The sequence below is a fragment of the Schistocerca gregaria genome, chromosome 4 (assembly GCF_023897955.1).
Source record: "Schistocerca gregaria isolate iqSchGreg1 chromosome 4, iqSchGreg1.2, whole genome shotgun sequence".
NCBI lineage: Eukaryota > Metazoa > Arthropoda > Insecta > Orthoptera > Acrididae > Schistocerca > Schistocerca gregaria.
The window spans coordinates 750,835,919-750,857,209 of NC_064923.1; the positions used below are offsets into that span (position 1 = coordinate 750,835,919).

The 21,291-nt window shown below is 37.2% G+C and overlaps 1 protein-coding gene across 4 annotated transcripts in view; it reads right to left on the reverse strand.

The window, feature by feature from the left end:
• Positions 1-536: 536 nt before the first annotated feature.
• LOC126365893 (uncharacterized) overlaps positions 537-21,291 on the reverse strand; it is a 468,728-nt gene continuing 447,973 nt past the window's right edge. For all 4 annotated transcript variants that reach the window (XM_050008611.1, XM_050008609.1, XM_050008610.1 and 1 more), the window contains 3 exons: positions 15,263-15,557; positions 9,115-9,235; positions 537-2,031 (listed from right to left, as the gene is read on the reverse strand). In XM_050008611.1, coding sequence (XP_049864568.1) covers positions 1,759-2,031; positions 9,115-9,235; positions 15,263-15,557 — 689 coding nt within the window. In that variant the 3' untranslated portion in view covers positions 537-1,758. The remainder of the gene's footprint in view (positions 2,032-9,114; positions 9,236-15,262; positions 15,558-21,291) is intronic.

The following is a 21,291-nucleotide window of genomic DNA, read 5'->3' on the forward strand; positions in this document are numbered from 1 at the left end:
ATGTGTCAAGCTATAGATGCTCATACAACAGACTGCTCCTGTGTGCTACAAGTATCTGCTTCACGTCAGTCCTACAATTAGTTTAACGTCCATTGTCGTTGACTCATTTCACAGAGGGTAAATGTTAAATGTTACTATTTTACAAATCCCTAGTAGAGAGATGAGTAGATCACATAACTATTGAGGAGGTATTGAATTGAATTGGGGAGAAGAGGAGTTTGTGGCACAAGTTGACAAGAAGAAGGGATCGGTTGGTAGGACATGTTCTGAGACATCAAGGGATCACAAATTTAGCATTGGAGGGCAGCGTGGAGGGTAAAAATCGTAGAGGGAGACCAAGATATGAATACACTAAGCAGATTCAGAATGATGTAGGTTGCAATAAGTACTGGGAGATGAAGCTTGTGCAGGACAGAGTAGCATGGAGAGCTGCATCAAACCAGTCTCAGGACTGAAGACAACAACAACTAGTAGGGAAAGCATTACAAAAACATAGGTATATTTGAAATACAGAAATATAACAAAGACAGTCAAACTGAATTCGTAACTGAGGTTTCAGATTTTTATTTTTTTAAATGTCAAGATGTTATAAAACATACACTTCTGCATTTTTTACACAAACATATTTTACATGTCACACAATATTAGTTTTTACATAGAGATTATACAAAGTTAAATGGCACTTGGCATTTAAAGTCAAGTTTTTGGATTGCATGAAGATGAATTCAACTCCACCATTGTACATTTCATATAAAAAAAAACCATTATTGTCCTGTATGCAGTATGTTTCTAAACTTCTCATTACCATTGTCTTCTGTGATCCATGAACCATGAATTTTGCATGAAGGCACAACAATGTCTGATCAGGTACACACACAGATGTAACAATTAACATAAAACACTAGAACAGCAAAAATACAGCAAAAATGTACATAAAAACCTGAGCATTTCTTTCAACAAAATCTATGATCAAAGTCATGTTTTGTTAAGATGAGGTGAAAAATTGGAAAAAATAGCTTGTTTCCCGCAGCTTTCACAGCAGATGTTTTGAGAAAATGCGACGACTGTAAAACCTTAGTTTCCAAAATTGGTAAACTGAAAATCTTTACAGATATCTCTTTTGTTATAAAATCAACATGTCACATGTAACAATGAAACTACACTTCCAAGTTTGTAAACAGGACTCATTGTGCATAAGGCCTCTTTGAGGAATGCAGGTATGCTGCACTAACATGACAAAGAGGTATCTAAAACAACATGGGTCCACTTAAAATGTCTCATTAAGAAATGGTAGCACAGGGTAAAGACAACAAATGGGATGGCTATATACCTTTTTGTGTTTGTGAGTATTCAATTTTTCCCCCCTTGGAAGTGTCAATATGTAAAAACAGTAATTACATCATATGCACATTTAAATAAACTGGGCAAAGATAGGCCCAGTGCCACTCATAAAACATTAATTGAGATTCAAGGAAGTCACCTCAAAGTCCTTAACCACTATGTCACACATATTCACAAGAATTTAACAGATCACATATTGTAACTATCAGCAGCAATCTCTTCCTTTCTTTGTCTTTTCTAATATCTTACATCAGAAACAGCTCACAAGTGACAACTGCGAAAAGACATGATGGTCCAACTTCATGTGTAAATGAATCATAACAAAATAAATCAACATGAGAATATGCTGATAGTAAAGAGAGTCATCAAACTTTCTAAAAGTCTTTCAGTCATCAGGTCATGTCAGACAGTTCACCATCACGCATCGCTAGCAATGGTGCTCGTACCATCTAGGAGGAATGATGCGTCAGCTAAAATCTCCGCACTTGTTGTGACCAAGAAGAGTAACCTGCTTTCTTCAAAAGCTGTAAGATGATGATGAGGTCGAGTGGGAACAAGAGCCAGCTCATGTAACGCTGTTGCCCGTTCCAGGTCAAGCCACCGCTGCAGAGCTTGTTCACGTTCCACTCTCGAACCAGTAAGTGCAGCATCTGCAGGTCCCCATAACCATAGTTCGAGAACAGATTTTGCCTGTGCAAAAATAAAACACTGTATTTTGGTTTGTTATTTATTTTCTCACAGATAACATTTTAATCTGAGCTATCAAGCAAAACAATTGTAATGGGAAGCTCCAGACATGGAATAATTCAAGAAATCATCCCAGTACTCAGTTTTTTTTTTATGTTTTATTCTAGTTAATACATTATTCAATATTGGGGATATTTATCAAGATTAGCATTTGTACACATGATTAAAAACTCCTAATATCCATTTCTCTCTACCTGATTAGCATGTTTTAAATAAAATAGAGGGTACGGAGTCATTCCAATCCCGGGAGCGGAAAGACTTCCCTTAGGGGGGAAAAAAGAACAGGTGTACACTCGCACACACACAGACACAAGCAGACATTTGTAAAGGCAAAGAGTTCGGGCAGAGATGTCAGTCGAAGGGAAGTCTTTCCGCTCCCGGGATTGGAATGACTCCGTACCCTCTCCCTTAAAACCCACATCCTTTCGTCTTTCCCTCTCCTTCCCTCTTTCCTGAAGAAGCAACCGTCGGCTGCGAAAGCTAGAAATTTTGTGTGTGTGTGTTTGTGTGTTTTATTTATTGTGCCTATCTACCGGCGCTTTCCAGCTTGGTAAGTCTTGGAATCTTTGTTTTTAATATATTGATTAGAATGTTTGGTTAACCTGTGTCAGTGTTGTATAACAATAAAGCATGTTGCACATGGATATAAAATTGTTTTGAGATTTCTTTGTCATTTTATTTATCTATCTATCTATAAGGCTTGGATGAAGTATCATTTTGGCTGAACACCAGAAAGTGCATTCATAAGCCATCTGTTAGAGGTTAGAACAACTTTGTTATCTCAAGCTGCTTGCAAGTACTTCTCCACTATTCATAGACGAGTAACTTTAGTGTCACACGACTTTCCAAGCCTTGTTTCAGTTTTATGTTGACTTACGGATTAGAGATCTTAAATGTACGGTCACTGTTGCAATTACACCACGTACAGTTCTAATGCGAAACAAATGTTTGGTTAAAAGGAAATGGAATTTAATTTTATAATTAACATTAAGATGAATGTCTCCACATAGAAGATAACATGGTCTTATTACTACAGTGATGCTCCACAAGCATAAACAATTAAAGTCTCTCATTCATTTGTTTGAATTGTGAGATTACAGAAGTAACTAATTTGTTTTGCTATATGTCAAAAGATTATTACTGAAAAATACTGATGTAACCATCCTCATAATACAACAGTGAACACAGTACTTTGATAAAATCAGCAATACAAGGTCTGTTCAAAAAATTCCCGAAGATTCATAATTTCATTGGAGTGAAATGCTGTTGGCATCCCTACACACGTCTGTGCTTAATGTGTGACTGCCAGAAGTTTCATTGTTGTATGTCGGTTAGTTATTATTCAGTGCTGCATTGAGTAGAACATTGTGTCGCACAGTGTGTGAATTTCAAGATGGCATAGTTAGAGGAGCAATGAGATTGCATTAAATTTTGCATGAAACTTAAGAAAACCTTTACAGACACAAACTAAATGATGCAGAAGCTTACGCTGACGAGTACTTAAGCCGTACTCGGTGTTGCGGATGATCCACATGGTATAAAAATCGCTGGATGGAAGTTAAAGATGACCCTCATTCAGGACACCCTTCAACATCTACCGATGACATTCATGTCAGGAGTGTCAACGAAATTGTGCATGTCAATCAAAGAGTGACTGTCCAACAGATGGCACAAGAATGTAACATTTCAGCTGGATCATGCCATCAAATCTTAACACATCTTGGAATGCATCAGGATGCCACAAGTTCGTCCCGCTACCATGAGTCAAGACCAGAAAGACCTTCACCTCACAATCTGTGAAGAGCTTCTGGAGTGAACAAATGAGAATGAGATGTTGCTTAAGAGAATCATAACTGGTGATGAGTTAAAGCCAAGGTGATACTTTTCTTTGACTTTGAAGGATTAGTTAATCACGAATTCATGCCACAGGGACAAACTGTTAATCAATGGTATTATCGCGACATACTGTGATGCCTGTGAGGAAATATGAAGAAACGTGGCGAGACAATTCATGGCTCTTGCGTCATGATAATGTACCTACACACAATTATGGAGGAGAGTATTTCGATAGAAACCATGCACTATATGTAAAAAGTAAGCGTAGAAAAATTTTGCTCACGAAGTTCCAGAATTTTTTGAACAGACCTCTTAGTACGTTCAAACAGTAGTATTCACAAAGTATATTTATTTTATTTTCAAATAATAATGGATAATATTACAATTACATTGAATTTCTGAGATAATGCTCTATCTTACAAACATGTTTTCCTTTGTTAATTTAAAATGTATTTTTGACAGTATGGAAAGGACAGGCACAACTAAAAGACTGCTAAACATGTGAGCTTTCAGACAAAAGGTCTTCTTCGAAAGTAGGCAAACCACACATTCTTTTCATGCAGGCACACACATGACCACTGTCTCTACCCACTGAGCTGCACTTGCATATATATGTGTGTGTGTGTGTGTGTGTGTGTGTGTGTGTGTGAGCGCGCGCGGGGTGGGGGGTATACTTTCGAAGAAGGCCTTTTGGCTGAAGCTCACGTTTAGCTGTCTTATATATATATATATATATATATATATATATATAAAAGATTAGATTTACTTTCTTTCCAATTGATCCGTAGTGAGGAGGTCCTCCAGAATGTGGAACATGTCAGAAAAACAATAATACATGACAGTTTCTTTTTTTTTTTTAATGAAGACTATATGAAAGGATAATTTTAGAACACTCATTTATTAAGATCGCAATAATGCACTGAATTTAAAATTTAAAAAAATGTTTTCATTTATAAGGTAAGGAATATATAATAGAACTATTACAATACTTAATTACAAAGAACACATTACTGCACTGAAATGGTGCAGAAGTTATACTGTACTTTACACACACACACACACACACACACACACACACACACACACACACACACACACACACACACACACACCAGTTGGTTTTACTGAGAAATTCCTCAATGGAATAGAAGGAGTTGGCCACCAATAAATTTAAAGATGAAATTTCATTGGTTGTTAAGCTTTTTAAGGCTGCTGACAAGTTATTGAAAATGTGCATTCCTGAATAATGCACACCTTTTTGTACAAGGGTAAGTGACTTTCTACATCTACATCTACATCCACACTCCGCAAGCCACCTGACGGTGTGTGGCGGAGGGTACCCTGAGTACCTCTATCGGTTCTCCCTTCTATTCCAGTCTCGTACTGTACGTGGAAAGAAGGATTGTCGGTATGCTTCTGTGTGGGCTCTAATCTCTCTGATTTTATCCTCATGGTCTCTTCGCGAGATATACGTAGGAGGGAGCAATATACTGCTTGACTCTTCGGTGAAGGTATGTTCTCGAAACTTTAACAAAAGCCCGTACCGAGCTACTGAGCGTCTCTCCTGCAGAGTCTTCCACTGGAGTTTATCTATCATCTCCGTAACGCTTTCGCAATTACTAATGCTTGTGGAGATTATTCTTATTTCTAGAATTGATTCCACGAACTGAGCTGTTGATTTGAAGAGGTTATATATTTTTAATGACAAATTTCATTAAGAATAAATATATTGGGAAGCAATAGTTAGTATCCCTAGTTCCCTAAACAGGCCTCTGCAGGATATTCTTGATTTCACAGCACATATAACTCTTACTACACATTTTTTGTGCCCGGAAAACTTTAACTTGGCTTGATGAATAACCCCAAGAAATAATCCCATATGACATTATTGAGTGAAAGTAAGCATAGTATGCCAGCTTTTTCATTTTTATATCCTCTATGTCTGACAGAATTCGCATTGCAAATGGAGATTTGTTTAGATGCTTCAGCAGTTCTGTGGTGTGCTCCTCCCAGTTGAATTTATTATCAAGCTGTAATCCCAAGAATTTAACACTGTCCACTACTTCTATCTGCTTATCGTCGTATGTTAGGCATATACTTGTGGGAAACCCCTTACAAGTTCTGAACTGCATTTAGTGTGTTTTTTCAAAGTTTAGTGACAAAGAATTGGCTAGGAACCAGTAATTAATTTTCATATATAAGATATAAGATTGGAACCATTGTGCAGCATTTCCTGTTACACCATTATATTTTAATTTACTTAAATGGGTATTGTGATTTACACAGTCAAATGCCTTTGTTGGTTCACAAAATATACCAGTTGCCTGCAATTTTTGGTCTAATGAATTAACTACATTTTCACTGCAAGTTTAGATAGGCTTCTCAATATCAGAACCCTTTAGAAGTCCAAACTGCGACTTTAATAGTACGTTATTTGTGATAAGATGGTTATAAAGCCAATTGTACATTACCTTTTCTAAGATTTTCGAGATTGCTGGCAAAAGTGAAATTGGATGAAATTTGACACTATTTCTTTACCTTCATTGTTAAACAGTGGGTTAACTTCACCATATTTCAACCATCCAGGAAATATTCCACTAAAACGACTGGTTACACACATAGCGTAATATGTTACTTAACTCAGAAACACATTCTTCAATTAACTTTGTTGATATTTCATCATACCCACTACATGTTCTTGATTTTAAAGATTTTATGATTGACATTACTTCTCTTGGGGTAGTGAGGGACACATTCAGATTATGGAAATTACTTGAAATGTCTGGTCTGAGGTATCCCATGGCAGAATCTACAAAACCGGACAACCCCATCTTCTCAGTAAGAGTTATAAAATGTTTGTTAAAAAGTTCTGCAACACTATACACATCTGTCACCAATGTTTCATTTACTCTTAATGCTATTTGCCCCTCTTCACGTCTTATTCTACTGGTCTCCTTCTTCACTATATCCCATATTGTCGTTATTTTGTTATCTGATATGACTATCTTTTCCTTGTAATATATTTGCTTTGATGTGCATATTACAGTCTTTAATATTTTGCAATATTTCTTGTAATGTGCTACAGCATCAACATCAGAACTGTTTCAGATTGACAGATACAGTTTTCTTTTTGTTTTACAAGATGCCTCTATTTCTTGAGAAATCCCTGGCTTCTTTGTAGACTTTGCTCTAACCTTGGTTAGTTTTGGGGGAAAACAGTGTTCAAATAAGGTAAGCACTCTATTAGCAAAAGTGTTATACTTTTCATTCACGCCATGAGCACTAAACATCACTCCAGTGAATCTCTCGGAGAAGTGTCCTAAAATAATCAATTTTTGGCTTATTGATTACCCTAGAGTTCAGATTTAACAGATTTTATATCCCATTCAGTATTAACATTTAACAGAAGGAACTGCATGTCTGAGGCACCATTGACTATTTGTTTTGTAATATAATTTTGTTCACTGAACTTTTCTATAAAGGTATTATCAATGGCTGTTTGTGAGCAATTTGCTACCCTAGTTGGGAACTTTATACAGTGGGAATGAAGTCGAATGATAGTGTCACTAACTCAAGTTCTTATTGGGAGAGTCTTGAATCTACACTGAAGTCACCATAAACCACTATTTCTTTATTTTTGTTTGTTAAATGGGCCAGTACAGCTGCACAGTGGTTTACGAACACATTTAAGTTACCTACAGTTGCTCAACATACACTTAATATTATGAAGTATTATTTTCAATGGAATTCTGCTTCTGTTGTACATGCTTCCATATGCTGTTCTAGGCAAAATTTATGAATGTCTATGTTCTCAAATTTATGGCAGTTCCTGATCAATATGGCAACTCCTCCTTTCCCCATATCTGCTTTACAAAAGTGAAATGCTAACCTAAATCCTGTAACACTTGAAAATTCTATACCAGTGGTCACTTTATGTTCAGAGAAACAGTGCCTGTGCATCTGCTACTTATCTCTACATGGTGAGTGGCAATCTACCCTTTTCATAATTCTGTCATTATAGCAGCCTGGATTTTTCATATGTATTTTGCATGTCCATGATAGTGTAAAAGTAGCTATTACTATGCAGTCCCCAATGAACGTCTTTTCATCACAAATGAAATGGTTAGATTATTTTTCAACTGCTATTATTTATTCCCTGAAAATTTATATCCAATGTAGTAACTGACGATTATAGTTACACTATTTGAGAGGGCCCCCACGAAAAACGAGCCATCGTAGGTCAATGAAACTTTGTGGAAATACCTGCAGAGAAATAACCACATTGTAATTTCCACACGAGAGGGTAACATTTGCCCACTGTGTACCATGCTTACATTCCAGGTTACAAATGTTGCTCATTGTTATGACCACAAGGTGATGACCATTTGCATCCACAATACCATGGGTACCATTTCACAATTGTTCACAGCAACTTTCAAACAGTGTACCATGGAATGTTCATGCTGCTGTGGCACAGGTTGTGCACTGCTTGAAGATCGCACATTGCATAATAGAATTCTCGCCTTTGGCAGCAGTAGCTTCAACGATTTGTGGTGCAAATATCCACTGGCCTCTCCCAGGCACAATTCCCAAATTACCTGTTAATTTGAACTTCCATATCAGTGCAAAAAGAGGACCTCTTTATTCCTTTAACACGCTGATACTTGTAGAGATCAGCAGCAGTGTTGCTGTTTTGATAAAACAGCTTTATGAATAAAGCCCTCATCACCTTGTCCAGATCCATGTTGACTGACTGCAACTGTTAATTCACACCAACACCTGCATTTCAACCCTACATCGCCATACCAGTACTGGAGCCTGATGCTAGTAACAACGATAATTGTGCAGCACACAATCTGAATATCAGTCCTATAAGTTGGATGCCCATACAGTAAATAGCTTTCCATCTACACTGGCACAAGTTTAATTACAACCACCCTGTATAACGGCAAGAAGGTCTGATTATATATATCCCTCATTCACACATTACTGGAGAAGTTTGTATTTGGAAGTCTTAATTATAAACACTGGTGAAATATATAATACTGTACTAAATTATTTGATGTTTTCTGTAACATTTGAGTTTACGTAATACTGTTAACCCAATCCCTAATAATTCCTTTTCTGATAACTTCACATTTTACTAAATAAATTTCTCATTAGTTTATATCAATATGCTATTTAAACTACCTGTGATAAGGAAGCTGCCTGCCCACGGGTCAGAAGATCCGTTAACAATGATGTTCTCTGTGTAGCAATGGCTGCTGGGTGCAGGTGGCGCAGCCCAACTAGAGCGCACCGACACAACGACCTGAGAAATCATGAAATATGAGGTTTCAAAGAAGTTTTGAAATAGGAACCATTTCAAAATATGTAAAAAATCTTTATGGTTTTACAATTTGATTAATGCCACAATGTTCAAGTGATGCATCACACTGATAATTACACACACACAAATTTTTATTTTATATGTTGACTGATGTTGCTGAGGTTGTAGTTTTAATTTAAAATTGTAAGAGAATATCACACATACAATGTAAATCACATTAAAACATCTATGACAATATGTTGAATGATACATGCTATTAATTAAGCATGCTATCCACTTTGACATACTGTACTGCAGAGGTTCTCAAACTTTTCCATTGTGCCCCCTTTCTCTAACAAATTATTTTGACTGCTCCCCAGCCCATTTTGCTTTCCTTCATCAGCACTTCCCATACTTGGCACAAACAGGGCCCACAATAGCTATTATTGCAACTATCAGTTACAATGACAGTAATAATAATCATCATAAATTTATGTTATTCAAAGATGATGCAAGATGAAACTACATCTAGTTTATAAATAACAATGGCTACAAGTGCAGTTACTGAAATTGAGCAAATATGTGTATTTCACTAAAAAATTTTTACAGATTAGTTCACAAATTCATTAGTTAGTTAGAATTTAACAATTTTCATCTGTAGTGCTTTTAATTCAATTAGGGAATTTTAATATTTGAAATCTCACGATGTACAAATGCTACAATATTCACCATTTTAATGCCAAATTAAAAATTGTTATATTCAATTTGATCATTCAAAAAGCAAATAAGTAAGGGTAAAAATGTACATGGTTCAAAATTCAGAACACTTTTGGAATTTGTGCGCGCTTGGCTTTTTGAAGAAAGCAGACTCAGTCTTCATTGGATCTTTGAAACAGCAATTCACAGAGCCCCTTCCATCTGCAGTTTCATCTTGATTAATACCACTGTGAGAAATGTATGGTATGTGAATTTTGCAATTAAGTAGATTACCTCTAACGATGCTACTATATTACGACTTTCTTAGGAACTTAAAGCTTTATTTTTTTAATAAAATCTTACATTTCATTTTAGGTGTTCATCACACCACTTAAAAAATTCAATGGGTTTACCTTCATAGTCTGTTTTGTCTGAAAGTGTTTCTTTAGTTTTATACACTTCAAGCTATCGTTAACTAAATCTCCAAACAAGAACACATTGTGATCATCATCATTCAAAAGGATGCTGGTAAAACCTAATGTAAGAAAATCAACTTGATATTATGGATGTTGGATTTGCATTTAGAACTAACGTTGTTAACAGGAACAGAAGAAAATGCGAAAGAAGAATGACCTTTGATTAAATTCGAACCTTTTTCCTTATTAGAACTACATGCATGGGATCTCTTATCACCATTGCAAATCAGCCACTTATGCATCCGAAGTGCAGAACATGTTTCAGTTTATTTTAAATCTAATTAACTAGAATTAAACTCATAGCTAATTCACTTCCTTCAGCTGACTCTGGAAGCCTGCCTGAAATCGAGTGGACTGTCAAAATGGTTTTTATTAAAAATCTATTCTTTTACCCAGAGTTGCAAAGAAGTGGTGGAAGCATTGCAAAGCATATTATTGTCGTTAATGATTGTTAAATGTCTAGTAAGTTGCTAATCCTGTGGATCTTTGGTGACATGGGCTATGTAATGAAATACAACTTGCAACTTTTCTCATAATCCCAGCTTACAGGATGTACTGCTCAGTTCTTGTGAGATATGACAGGAAATCAACGATGGGCTAGCTTGGTTCATGGAATTTGAGAATCCAACACTAACAATATTTGTTCTCCAGATGTATTTTCTTACACAATATGAAATATATGTAAATATTTCAATGAAAGCCAGCACCCCCTCTATTACTATCTGCACCCTCACCCCCTCCTGGGGGTAGTAAATACCTCAGTTATCAGCAATAAATTCAATTATTATTAGGTACAGAGTTATTAAAAGTTATTTTGGCAGTACCATATTATATTCAAACAAAGGCAAAGGTCCCGAGTTCGAGTCTCGGTCCAGCACACAGTTTTAATCTGCCAGGAAGTTTCATATCAGCGCACACTGCTGCAGAGTGAAAAACTCATTCTTTCTACATTCAACAAACTCCCAGGAAACCAATACTATTTCCAAAAAAAATCCCTATACATATTACCTCATTATTTACATGCAAAGATTTACAATTATTATTAGTTACAAAACAATTAGTTGTCTTTATTGTAAAGCTGCACCACTCACAGTAGTGTATTGTAAACAGGTCTCTGCTCTTACAGACGTAGGTACCTGTTTTCTTTGAAACTTTATTGTGATCAGTCTTCCAACTTGTTTGATGTGACATGCCATGAATTCTTTTCCTCACCTGTCTCCTCATCTCGGAATAGCACTTGCACCTTATGTCCTCAATTATACGTTGGATATATTCCAAATCAGCTTTCACCAACTGTTTTTATACTCTACAGTTTCCTCTAGCACCACCAAATTGTTGACCTCATGTCTTAACACATGCTATGATATTGTCCCTTCTTTTGTCATTATTCTCCATATGTACCTTTCTTCAGTGATTCTGCAGAGAACCTCCTTATTCTGGATCTTATCAGTTCACCTAATTTTCAATATCCTTCTACAGCAACACATTTCAATGAGGTTTTCTTCTTTTCTGGTTCACAATTCACTACTGTATAGTGCTGAGCTTTAAATGTACAATCTCAGAAATTCGTTCTTCCAGTTAAGGCCAGTGTTTCATACTATTAGGCTTCTTTGGGCAGGATACCCTTTTTGCCTATGATAGTCTGCTTTTTATTTGCTCCTTGCTTTATTCATCATGTGTTATTTTGCTTCCAAGGCATCAAAATTTCTTAATTTTATCTACTTTGTTATTAACAATTTTGATTTTAAGTTTATTACTAATCTCATTACCTTCACATTTCTTCCGTTTTATCTCAATCCATGTTCTGCACTCATTACACTGTTCATGCCATTCATCAGATCCTGTAATTATTCTTCACTTTCACTGAGGATTGCAATTTCAGCACAAATTTATCACCGATATCATTTCACCCTGAATTTTAACCCCACTCTGGAATTTTATTTCCATAATTATTTCTTTGGCATACATAACAGTAGGGACAAAAGAGTGCATCCCTGTCTTACACCTTTTCAATCCCAGCACTTCTTTCTTGATCTTCCACTCTTTCCCTCCTTTCCCTAAGCTTACTCCTATTTTTCTCAAAATTTTACATCAGCATTTTTTTCCTAGGTTAACAAATCCCATGAATGTGTATTGATTCTTGTTATTTCTTGCTTCCATTATGAAGTATAGTATCAGAACTGCCTCTCTGGCACCTTTATCTTTCTGAAAGCCAAACTGATTGTCATATAACAAGTCCTGAATTTTCTTTTCCATTCTTCTGTATACTATCTTGTTAGCAACTTGGTGCACGAGTTGTTAAGCCGGTTGTGAGACAGTTCTCGCACTTACCTGCCCTTATTATCTTCAGAATTGTGTAAATGATACTTTCTGACAGTCTGATAGAATGTCTTCAGACTCCAGATTCTACACAAAGCCATCTAGACAGAGAGGGAGGGAGGGAGGGAGGGAGGGAGGGAGGGAGGGAGGGAGGGAGGGAGGGAGGGAGGGAGGGAGGGAGGGAGGGAGGGAGGGAGGGAGGGAGGGAGGTGGAAGGGAGAGAAGATGTACAGAGAGAGGGGACTGGGGGGACGGATGGGGAGGTTATGCACACAGAGAGTTGAGGACAGGAGACTGCAGATCTTAATTTTTTATCTGACTAATATTGGATCTCCTATCTTCAATATCAATTTTCATTACTTCTTGGACAAATCACCTCCCCCTTCCCCTCCCCCTCCCCCCCCCCCCCCAATTTAAGGTCTTATGTGTACTCTTTTTACATATCAGCTCTCTCACCTGCATTTAATAGTGAAATTCCCATTGTACTCTAAATGTTGATCTCTTGCTTTTAATTTCGCTAAAGGTTATTTTGACTTCTCTATATGCTGAACCAGTTCTTCCAATGCCTACTGCCTTCCTAGCTTCCTCATATTTCTGCTGAAGCTATTTTGCCTTGACTTCCCTGCAATTTCTATTTATTTCATTCATCTGTAGTGCTGTATTTCTCTCTTTCCCTTGCCATTTTTGTACTTCCTTCTTTTGTCAATCAGTTTCAGTATTTCTTCTGCTACCCAAGGTTTCTTCACAATGACCTTCCTTGTACTTGTGATTGTCTGTCCAACGTGATTGATGTTCTTAGAAATGTCGATCCCTCTTCCATCGAACTGGCTACTGCGATATTGGTTACCATCTTCTTGGCAGTTTTGTTAAAGTTCAGTCTGCTCTTCACAATTACTAAATTTTGATCGAAGTCTATATCTGCTTCTGCATGTGCTTTACAGTCTAATACACGATTTCCGAATCTGTCTAACCACAATGTAATCCAACTGGAATCTACCCATGTCTCCTGCATTTTCCATGTATACCTCTGTCTCTTGTGATTTTTGAAGAGTATTTCCTTCACATACTACAGTGTTTCAACCCGCCATTATTATCATTCACATAATTACCCATAAATTATCTTCAAACACTTCCTCTACCTCTACCTCTTCATCTTCACCTTGTGACATCTGTGTGTCTGAACTATTCTTTTTGGCATCAGCTAGTGGTCTATTCTGCTGAAAACAATCCTATCACTGAACTATTCTCTCTGCCCTACTAACCTATTCACAATGTATCCTACTCTTGTTACATCCTAATCTGCTAATGTTGATATTACCTAACATTTGTCTGACCAGAAATCCTTTTCTTCTATCCATTTCACTTCGCTTACCCTCATTATATTTAAGTTAACCCTCTGCATTTCTCTTATCTGATTTTCTAGCTTCCCAACTTGCACTCCTGAGATGCTCTGCTCCAACTAATAGAAAGTTCCTTTTAGTTGCTTATTCAATCTTCTTCTCATGGCTACCTCTCCCTTGGCAATCCCCTCCTGGAGATCCAAATGTGGGTCTGATCCAAAATGTTATGCCAATGGAGAGTCATGATGAGACTTTTTCAGTAACAGACAACATCTCATGTGGACACACATTATGTCTTTAATGTAGTGGTTTTCACTACCATCTACATACTCATAACACTGATCATTGCCGATTCTTCTGCCTTTTAGTTGCAGTCTCCCTCCTCAAGGGTAAGGAGGTGCCCCAAAACTCGGTCAGCTCCTCCTCTAATGTTGAACTACCAACAGAAGATATAGCGACTGAGGAGGCAGCAGCTTTTTTTCTCTCAAAGTAGTTGTTTTTTTCTAATTTATTAAATTACATTTTGCTGGAGCATTGAGAACTATAATAATTATTTATTGTCAAGGCAGGGTACAGACTTGATTTCTTTTGCTTTGCTTGTGTCCTTTGAATAGATGTCTCGAGTCATTCCAGTCCCTTGAATGTTCTTGTTCCTGTTGGGATCTATCACATCAACAGAACAATGACAAAAGAAAAAACATATTCCATAGAATGGAAGTTAGGTTCTAAATTTCCATCGATGTTGAGGTTTTAAGAGATGGACCATTAGCTCAACTGCAAAAAAGTGAAGGAGAAGAAATCATCCTGGTATTCATCTGAAGAAATTCCAGAAAATCATGGAGAATTCAACTTACATTGCCCTGGCTGGTATTCGAGATGCATTAATCCTATATTGGGAAGTTCATGTCATAATCATTGCCCCAACTCACTAAGTATTCCATGGACCACTCATATGAAATAATGATAAAAAAAGTCAGTTTACAGGATGTTTAATGTCACGTGTTTACACACAAGTACATGCTGCCCATTTTTAGTCCTAGTTTCTCATACTTTCTAAATATCTTACAAAGAAATTATTTTATTTCCTTACAGTGAGGTTGTTCACCTCAGCATATTTTGAAAAGAACTTTATGCTACACAGCCATAATTTTTTTTTTCTGTAGCGGCACAATATTACACAGAAATTATGTTGCACTTACCCTCTTGGAGCGGTGCCACCACCACCCTCAGCTGTACTAGCACCCAGTTCCCTCAGAGCACACAAGTGTGGGTGCATATCAGCCTGCTGGCAGTCCTCGTAGCGGCAAAGGACAAAGTTGGTCAGTGAAAGTGGCGCCTCCTCGATTCCCTGAGCCTGCAGTCTTTTCAGGCCATTGACAAGCTGCAACAGTGCAAAGCTTGCTGCTTCTTCTTCCCACCTTTCCTTTTCCCGTAGCCTGCGACCATACGACTGCACTGTGTCCACCTGAAGGCGTACCAGCACTGACACAGATGCTGCCAACAAAAGGAGAGAGGCTAATGAAAAAGTGTAACCTTTTTGATATTGTTATTATTATTTAATTTTTTATTGGCATTAGTGATCAAACTTTTGTTTGTGTAGAATGTGTGAGAGTTTTCCAAATTTTATTTTTTTTCTGTAAAATGTAGTTTTAACAATACCAACAAAAATAATACATTGAGTATTCACTATCTACACAGGCATCTAAAGCCCCTTTGAAACTCTTGATCAGAGCTTCACAAACTAACAAGAAAATAATATGAGGACAAAGGGAGTAAAGCAAAAACTCCAACTGCTGATTAAGTAAGCAAAGCACACATATTAATGCCAAACTTTTATTACTCTATCTTGCCGTTGGTGGGGAGGCTTGCGTGCCTCAGCGATACAGATAGCCGTACCGTAGGTTCAACCACAACAGAGGGGTATCTGTTGAGGCCAGACAAACGTGTGGTTCCTGAAGAGGGGCAGCAGCCTTTTCAGTAGTTGCAGGGGCAACAGTCTGGATGATTGACTGATCTGGCCTTGCAACATTAACCAAAACGGCCTTGTTGTGCTGGTACTGTGAACGGCTGAAAGCAAGGGGAAACTACAGCCGTAATTTTTCCCGAGGACATGCAGCTTTACTGTATGATTAAATGATGATGGCGTCTTCTTGGGTAAAATATTCCGGAGGTAAAATAGTCCCCCATTCGGATCTCCGGGCGGGGACTACTCAAGAGGATGTCGTTATCAAGAGAAAGAAAACTGGCTTTCTACAGATAGGAGCGTGGAATGTCAGATCCCTTAATCGGTCATGTAGGTTAGAAAATTTAAACAGGGAAATGGATAGGTTAAATTTAGATATAGTGGGAATTAGTGAAGTTCGGTGGCAGCAGGAACAAGGCTTCTGGTCAGGTGACTACAGGTTTGTAAATACAAAATCAAATAGGAGTAATGCAGGAGTAGGTTTAATAATGAATAGGAAAATAGGAATGCAGGTAAGCTACTACAAACAGCATAGTGAACGCATTATTGTGGCCAAGATAGATACGAAGCCCAAACCTACTACAGAAAAACAAGTTCATATGCCAACTAGCTCTGCAGATGACGAAGAAAATGAAGAAATGTATGATCAAATAAAAGAAATTATTCACATAGTGAAGGGAGATGAAAATTTAATAGTCATGGGTGACTTGAACTTGACAGTAGGAAAAGGAAGAGAAGGAAACGTAGTAGGTGAATATGGACTGGGGCAAAGAAATGAAAGAGTAAGCCGCCTGGTAGAATTTTCCACAGAGCACAACTTAATCATAGGTAACACTTGGTTCAAGAATCATAAAAGAAGGCTGTATACATGGAAGAAGCCTGGAGATACTGACAGGTTTGAGATAGATTATATAATGGTAAGACAGAGATTTAGGATCCAGGTTTTAAATTGTAAGACATTTCCAGGGGCAGATGTGGACTGACCACAATCTATTGGCTATGAACTGTAAATTAAAAATGAAGAAATTGCTAAAAGGTGGAAATTTAAGGAGATGGGACCTGGATAAACTGACTAAACCAGAGGTTGTACAGTGTTTCAGGGAGAGCATAAGGGAGCAATTGACAGGAATTGGGGAAAGAAATACAGTAGAAGAAGAATGGGTAGCTTTGAGGGACAAAGTAGTGAAGGCAGCAGAGGATCAAGTAGGTAAAAAGACGAGGGCTAGTAGAAATCCTTGGGTAACAAAAGAAATATTGAATTTAATTGATGAAAGGAGAAAATATAAAAATGCAGTCAATGAAGCAGGCAAAAAGGAATACAGACGTGTCAAAAATGAGATCGACAGGAAGTGCAAAATGGCTAAGCAGGGATGGCTAGAGGACAAATGTAAGGACATAGAGGCTTATCTCACTAGGGGTAAGATAGATACTGCCTACAGGAAAATTAAAGAGACCTTTGGAGATAAGAGAATCACTTGTATGAATATCAAGAGCTAAGATGGAAACCCAGTTCTAAGCAAAGAGGGGAAAGAAGAAAGGTGGAAGGAGTACATAGAGGGTCTATACAAGGGCGATGTACTTGAGGACAATATGTGGAAATGGAAAAGGATGTAGATGAAGATGAAATGAGAGATACAATATTGTGTGAAGAGTTTGGCAGAGCACTGAAAGACCTGAGTCGAAACATGGCCCCAGGAGTAGACAACATTCCATTAGATCTACTGACGGCCTTGGGAGAGCCAGTCCTCACAAAACTCTACCATCTGGTGAGCAAGATGTATGAGACAGGCGAAATACCCTCAGACTTCAAGAAGAATATAATAATTCCAATCCCAAAGAATGTAGGTGTTGACAGATGTGAAAATTACCGAACTGTCAGTTTAATAAGTCACAGCTGCAAAATACTAATGTGAATTCTTTACAGACGAATGGAAAAACTGGTAGAATCCGACCTCGGGGAAGATCAGTTTGGATTCCGTAGAAATGTTGGAACACGTGAGGCAATACTGACCCTACGACTTATCTTAGAAGCTAGATTAAGGAAGGGCAAACCTACGTTTCTAGCCTTTGTAGACTTAGAAAAAGCTTTTGACAATGTTGACTGGAATACTCTCTTTCTAATTCTGAAAGTGGCAGGGGTAAAATATAGGGAGCGAATGGCTATTTACAATTTGTACAGAAACCAGATGGCAGTCATAAGAGTCGAGGGGCATGAAAGGGAAGCAGTGGTTGGGAAGGGAGTGAGACAGGGTTGTAGCTTCTCCCTGATGCTATTCAATTTGTATATTGAGCAAGCAGTAAAGGAAACAAAAGAAAAATTCGAAGTAGGTATTAAAATCAATGGAGAAGAAATAAAAACTTTGATTTTCGCCGATGACATATTAATTGTGTCAGAGACAGCAGAGGACCTGGAAGAGCAGCTGAACGGAATGGATAGTGTCTTCAAAGGAGGATATAAGATGAACATCAACAAAAGCAAAACGAGGATAATGGAATGTAGTCGAATTAAGTCGGGTGATGCTGAGGGAATTAGATTAGGAAATGAGGCACTCAAAGTAGTAAAGGAGCTTTGCTATTTGGGGAGCAAAATAACTAATGATGGTCGAAGTAGAGAGGATATAAAATGCAGACTGGCAATGGCAAGGAAAGCGTTTCTGAAGAAGAGAAATTTGTTAACATCGAGTATTGATTTAAGTGTCAGGAAGTCGTTTCCGAAAGTATTTGTATGGAGCGTAGCCATGTATGGAAGTGAAACATTGACGATAAATAGTTTGGACAAGAAGAGGATAGAAGCTTTCGAAATGTGGTGCTACAGAAGAATGCTGAAGATTAGATGGGTAGATCATATAACTAATGAGGAGGTATTGAATAGGATTGGGGAGAAGAGAATTTTGTGGCACAACTTAACTAGAAGAAGGGATCGGTTGGTGGGACATGTTCTGAGACATCAAGGTATCAACAATTTAGTATTGGAGGGCAGAGTGGAGGGTAAAAATCGTAGAGGGAGACCAAGAGATGACTACACTATGCAGATTCAGAAGGATGTAGGTTGCAGTGGGTACTGGGAGATGAAGAGGCTTGCTCAGGATAGAGTAGCATGAAGAGCTGCATCAAACCAGTCTCAGGACTGAAGACCACAACAACAACAACAACAACAACAACAACAACAACATCTTGCATTACCATGTTTTACCACTAAAAAAAAAAAAAAAACATAGAAGCAACTGACATGGGATGGTTCTCTAAATTTACGGTAACACAAATCACAGCCTAAACATGGATGGCAAGTATTCACATTTAAAGGATCCAATTTCTAGGGTTGCCACCACAAAATAAAATAAAACAACAACTTAGAAAAATGTGTAATTATGGGTATTAGAATGGTTTACGTCCTACCTAACCAACCACAGGCAAATTGTGGTTATAACATCAGAGAAAGGAAATCATGCTTTAGAATGGAATAACCATTTCACAAGGATTACCCCAAGGTTCAGTATTAAGTCACATTCTGTTCCTTTTCGTAAATGATCTACTGCTTAATACTGATTGTCACTCGGTTTTATTTGCAGATGAACATCCATAAACATATACAGTACATTTCAAATAATTTTTCCATAACAAAATTCAGTCATCAGTTGCAAATACATTTTTATTACTCCTTACCAGTTTCAACAAATTAATTTGTCATCTTCAGAAACCTACAAAATTAATCTTTATATCTTGGCTATACAGTTAAGTGAAGTATAAGAAGTGTATTACAGAAACTTACTTAGTACTGATTTAGCAAATGTCAAAATCTTCTTCATAGAGACATAATACCATATGTCCAGAAATTTACTTATTGTATGTGATTATGGTATACACAGATTGACAATTTACAGTAACTATTACATCTATGTATGTCAAGTTGTTGTGCTAGCAGCAAAGAACACACATAAACACGAATAAAAATTGCTATTGCTACAAAACTTAATAACTTTAAGTACATAGTCGTCAAAAGTGTCTCAAGCAAACCTTGTACAAAAACTATACAATACCGAAACCAACAAGACTATAAATTCCTCTCAACAGAATAAAAATGTCCTTCACTGTTAATACATACACTACAATCCCATTTCAAGGTGACATTCCATATTGCGTAGATAATGTATTTAAAAAATATGACATCACTGTGTTCTTTGCCACCAATAATGCATCCAGTTGCTCTTTGGACACATTGGAAACCTGTGACTGACAATTTTCTCAAATCTGGAGTATAGAAAAAGAACGTAATGTGTGTCAAAGTATTTATATAGGACAGACAAGGAGTGCATTTAAGATCCGATTTTGTGAGCATTTTCTTGAGAAAGATGGCGAGAATTCATATGTCAACTTTTGCCGAACATATCAAAATAGAGAAACACACTCTTCCTCTGCCATCCTTGCTTAACATGTAAATTTTGCATGTAGTTGAAAAGGGCCACAAAAAGAACCATTTGGAAGAATTTGAAATATACACACTTTCCTACCTAAATTCAAGAGAAATGTTGAAGGATCAATTTGCATTAAAAACAGACCCTATTCTGTCTCTTATACAACATGAAAATTGGCTTAGTCCTTTTGTATATTAGAACTATGACTTTTTTTAATGAATTATATATAAGTTCTTTATATACTTTGGTTATATTTTTATATATGCTTTTATATACGTTCGTTGCTGCTAGCACAACAGGTTGATGTAAATATGATGTGACAGAGTAACTGTATATTATCAATCTGTGTTAACAATAATCGCGTACAACGTGTACACTTCAGGATATATGGCATCATGTTAGTATGAGGAAGATACTGACATCTGCAAAACCAGTACTAAGTAATTTAAACTTTTTATATTTCACATAAATATGAAGCAAAGAGCTAAAGATTTATAATATACATATATCTGTAGGCTTATGAAGATGACAAACGAGTCTGTTGAAACCAGTTAGATGTAATAAATACGAAGGTTGGAACTTTAATAGTGGCAACTATTTATTTACAGCTCAGACAAGATAGATACATGTTTCGAAGTCTTACTGACCTTCAAAGTAGTCACCAGCATTGCCAGTGATGTGGAAAACATAGGATACTCTTAGCAGTGACAGTCGTGTTGACAGTTCGAGCAGGGTGATCTATTGCCAGAAGAAACTGGTCGTAGGTTGTGTTCCAAAAATGAACAGCATACAGACAGAAGTGATGACACTTTCTGCAGGACCTGACCATCATTTTGCAGGACAATGCTCAGGC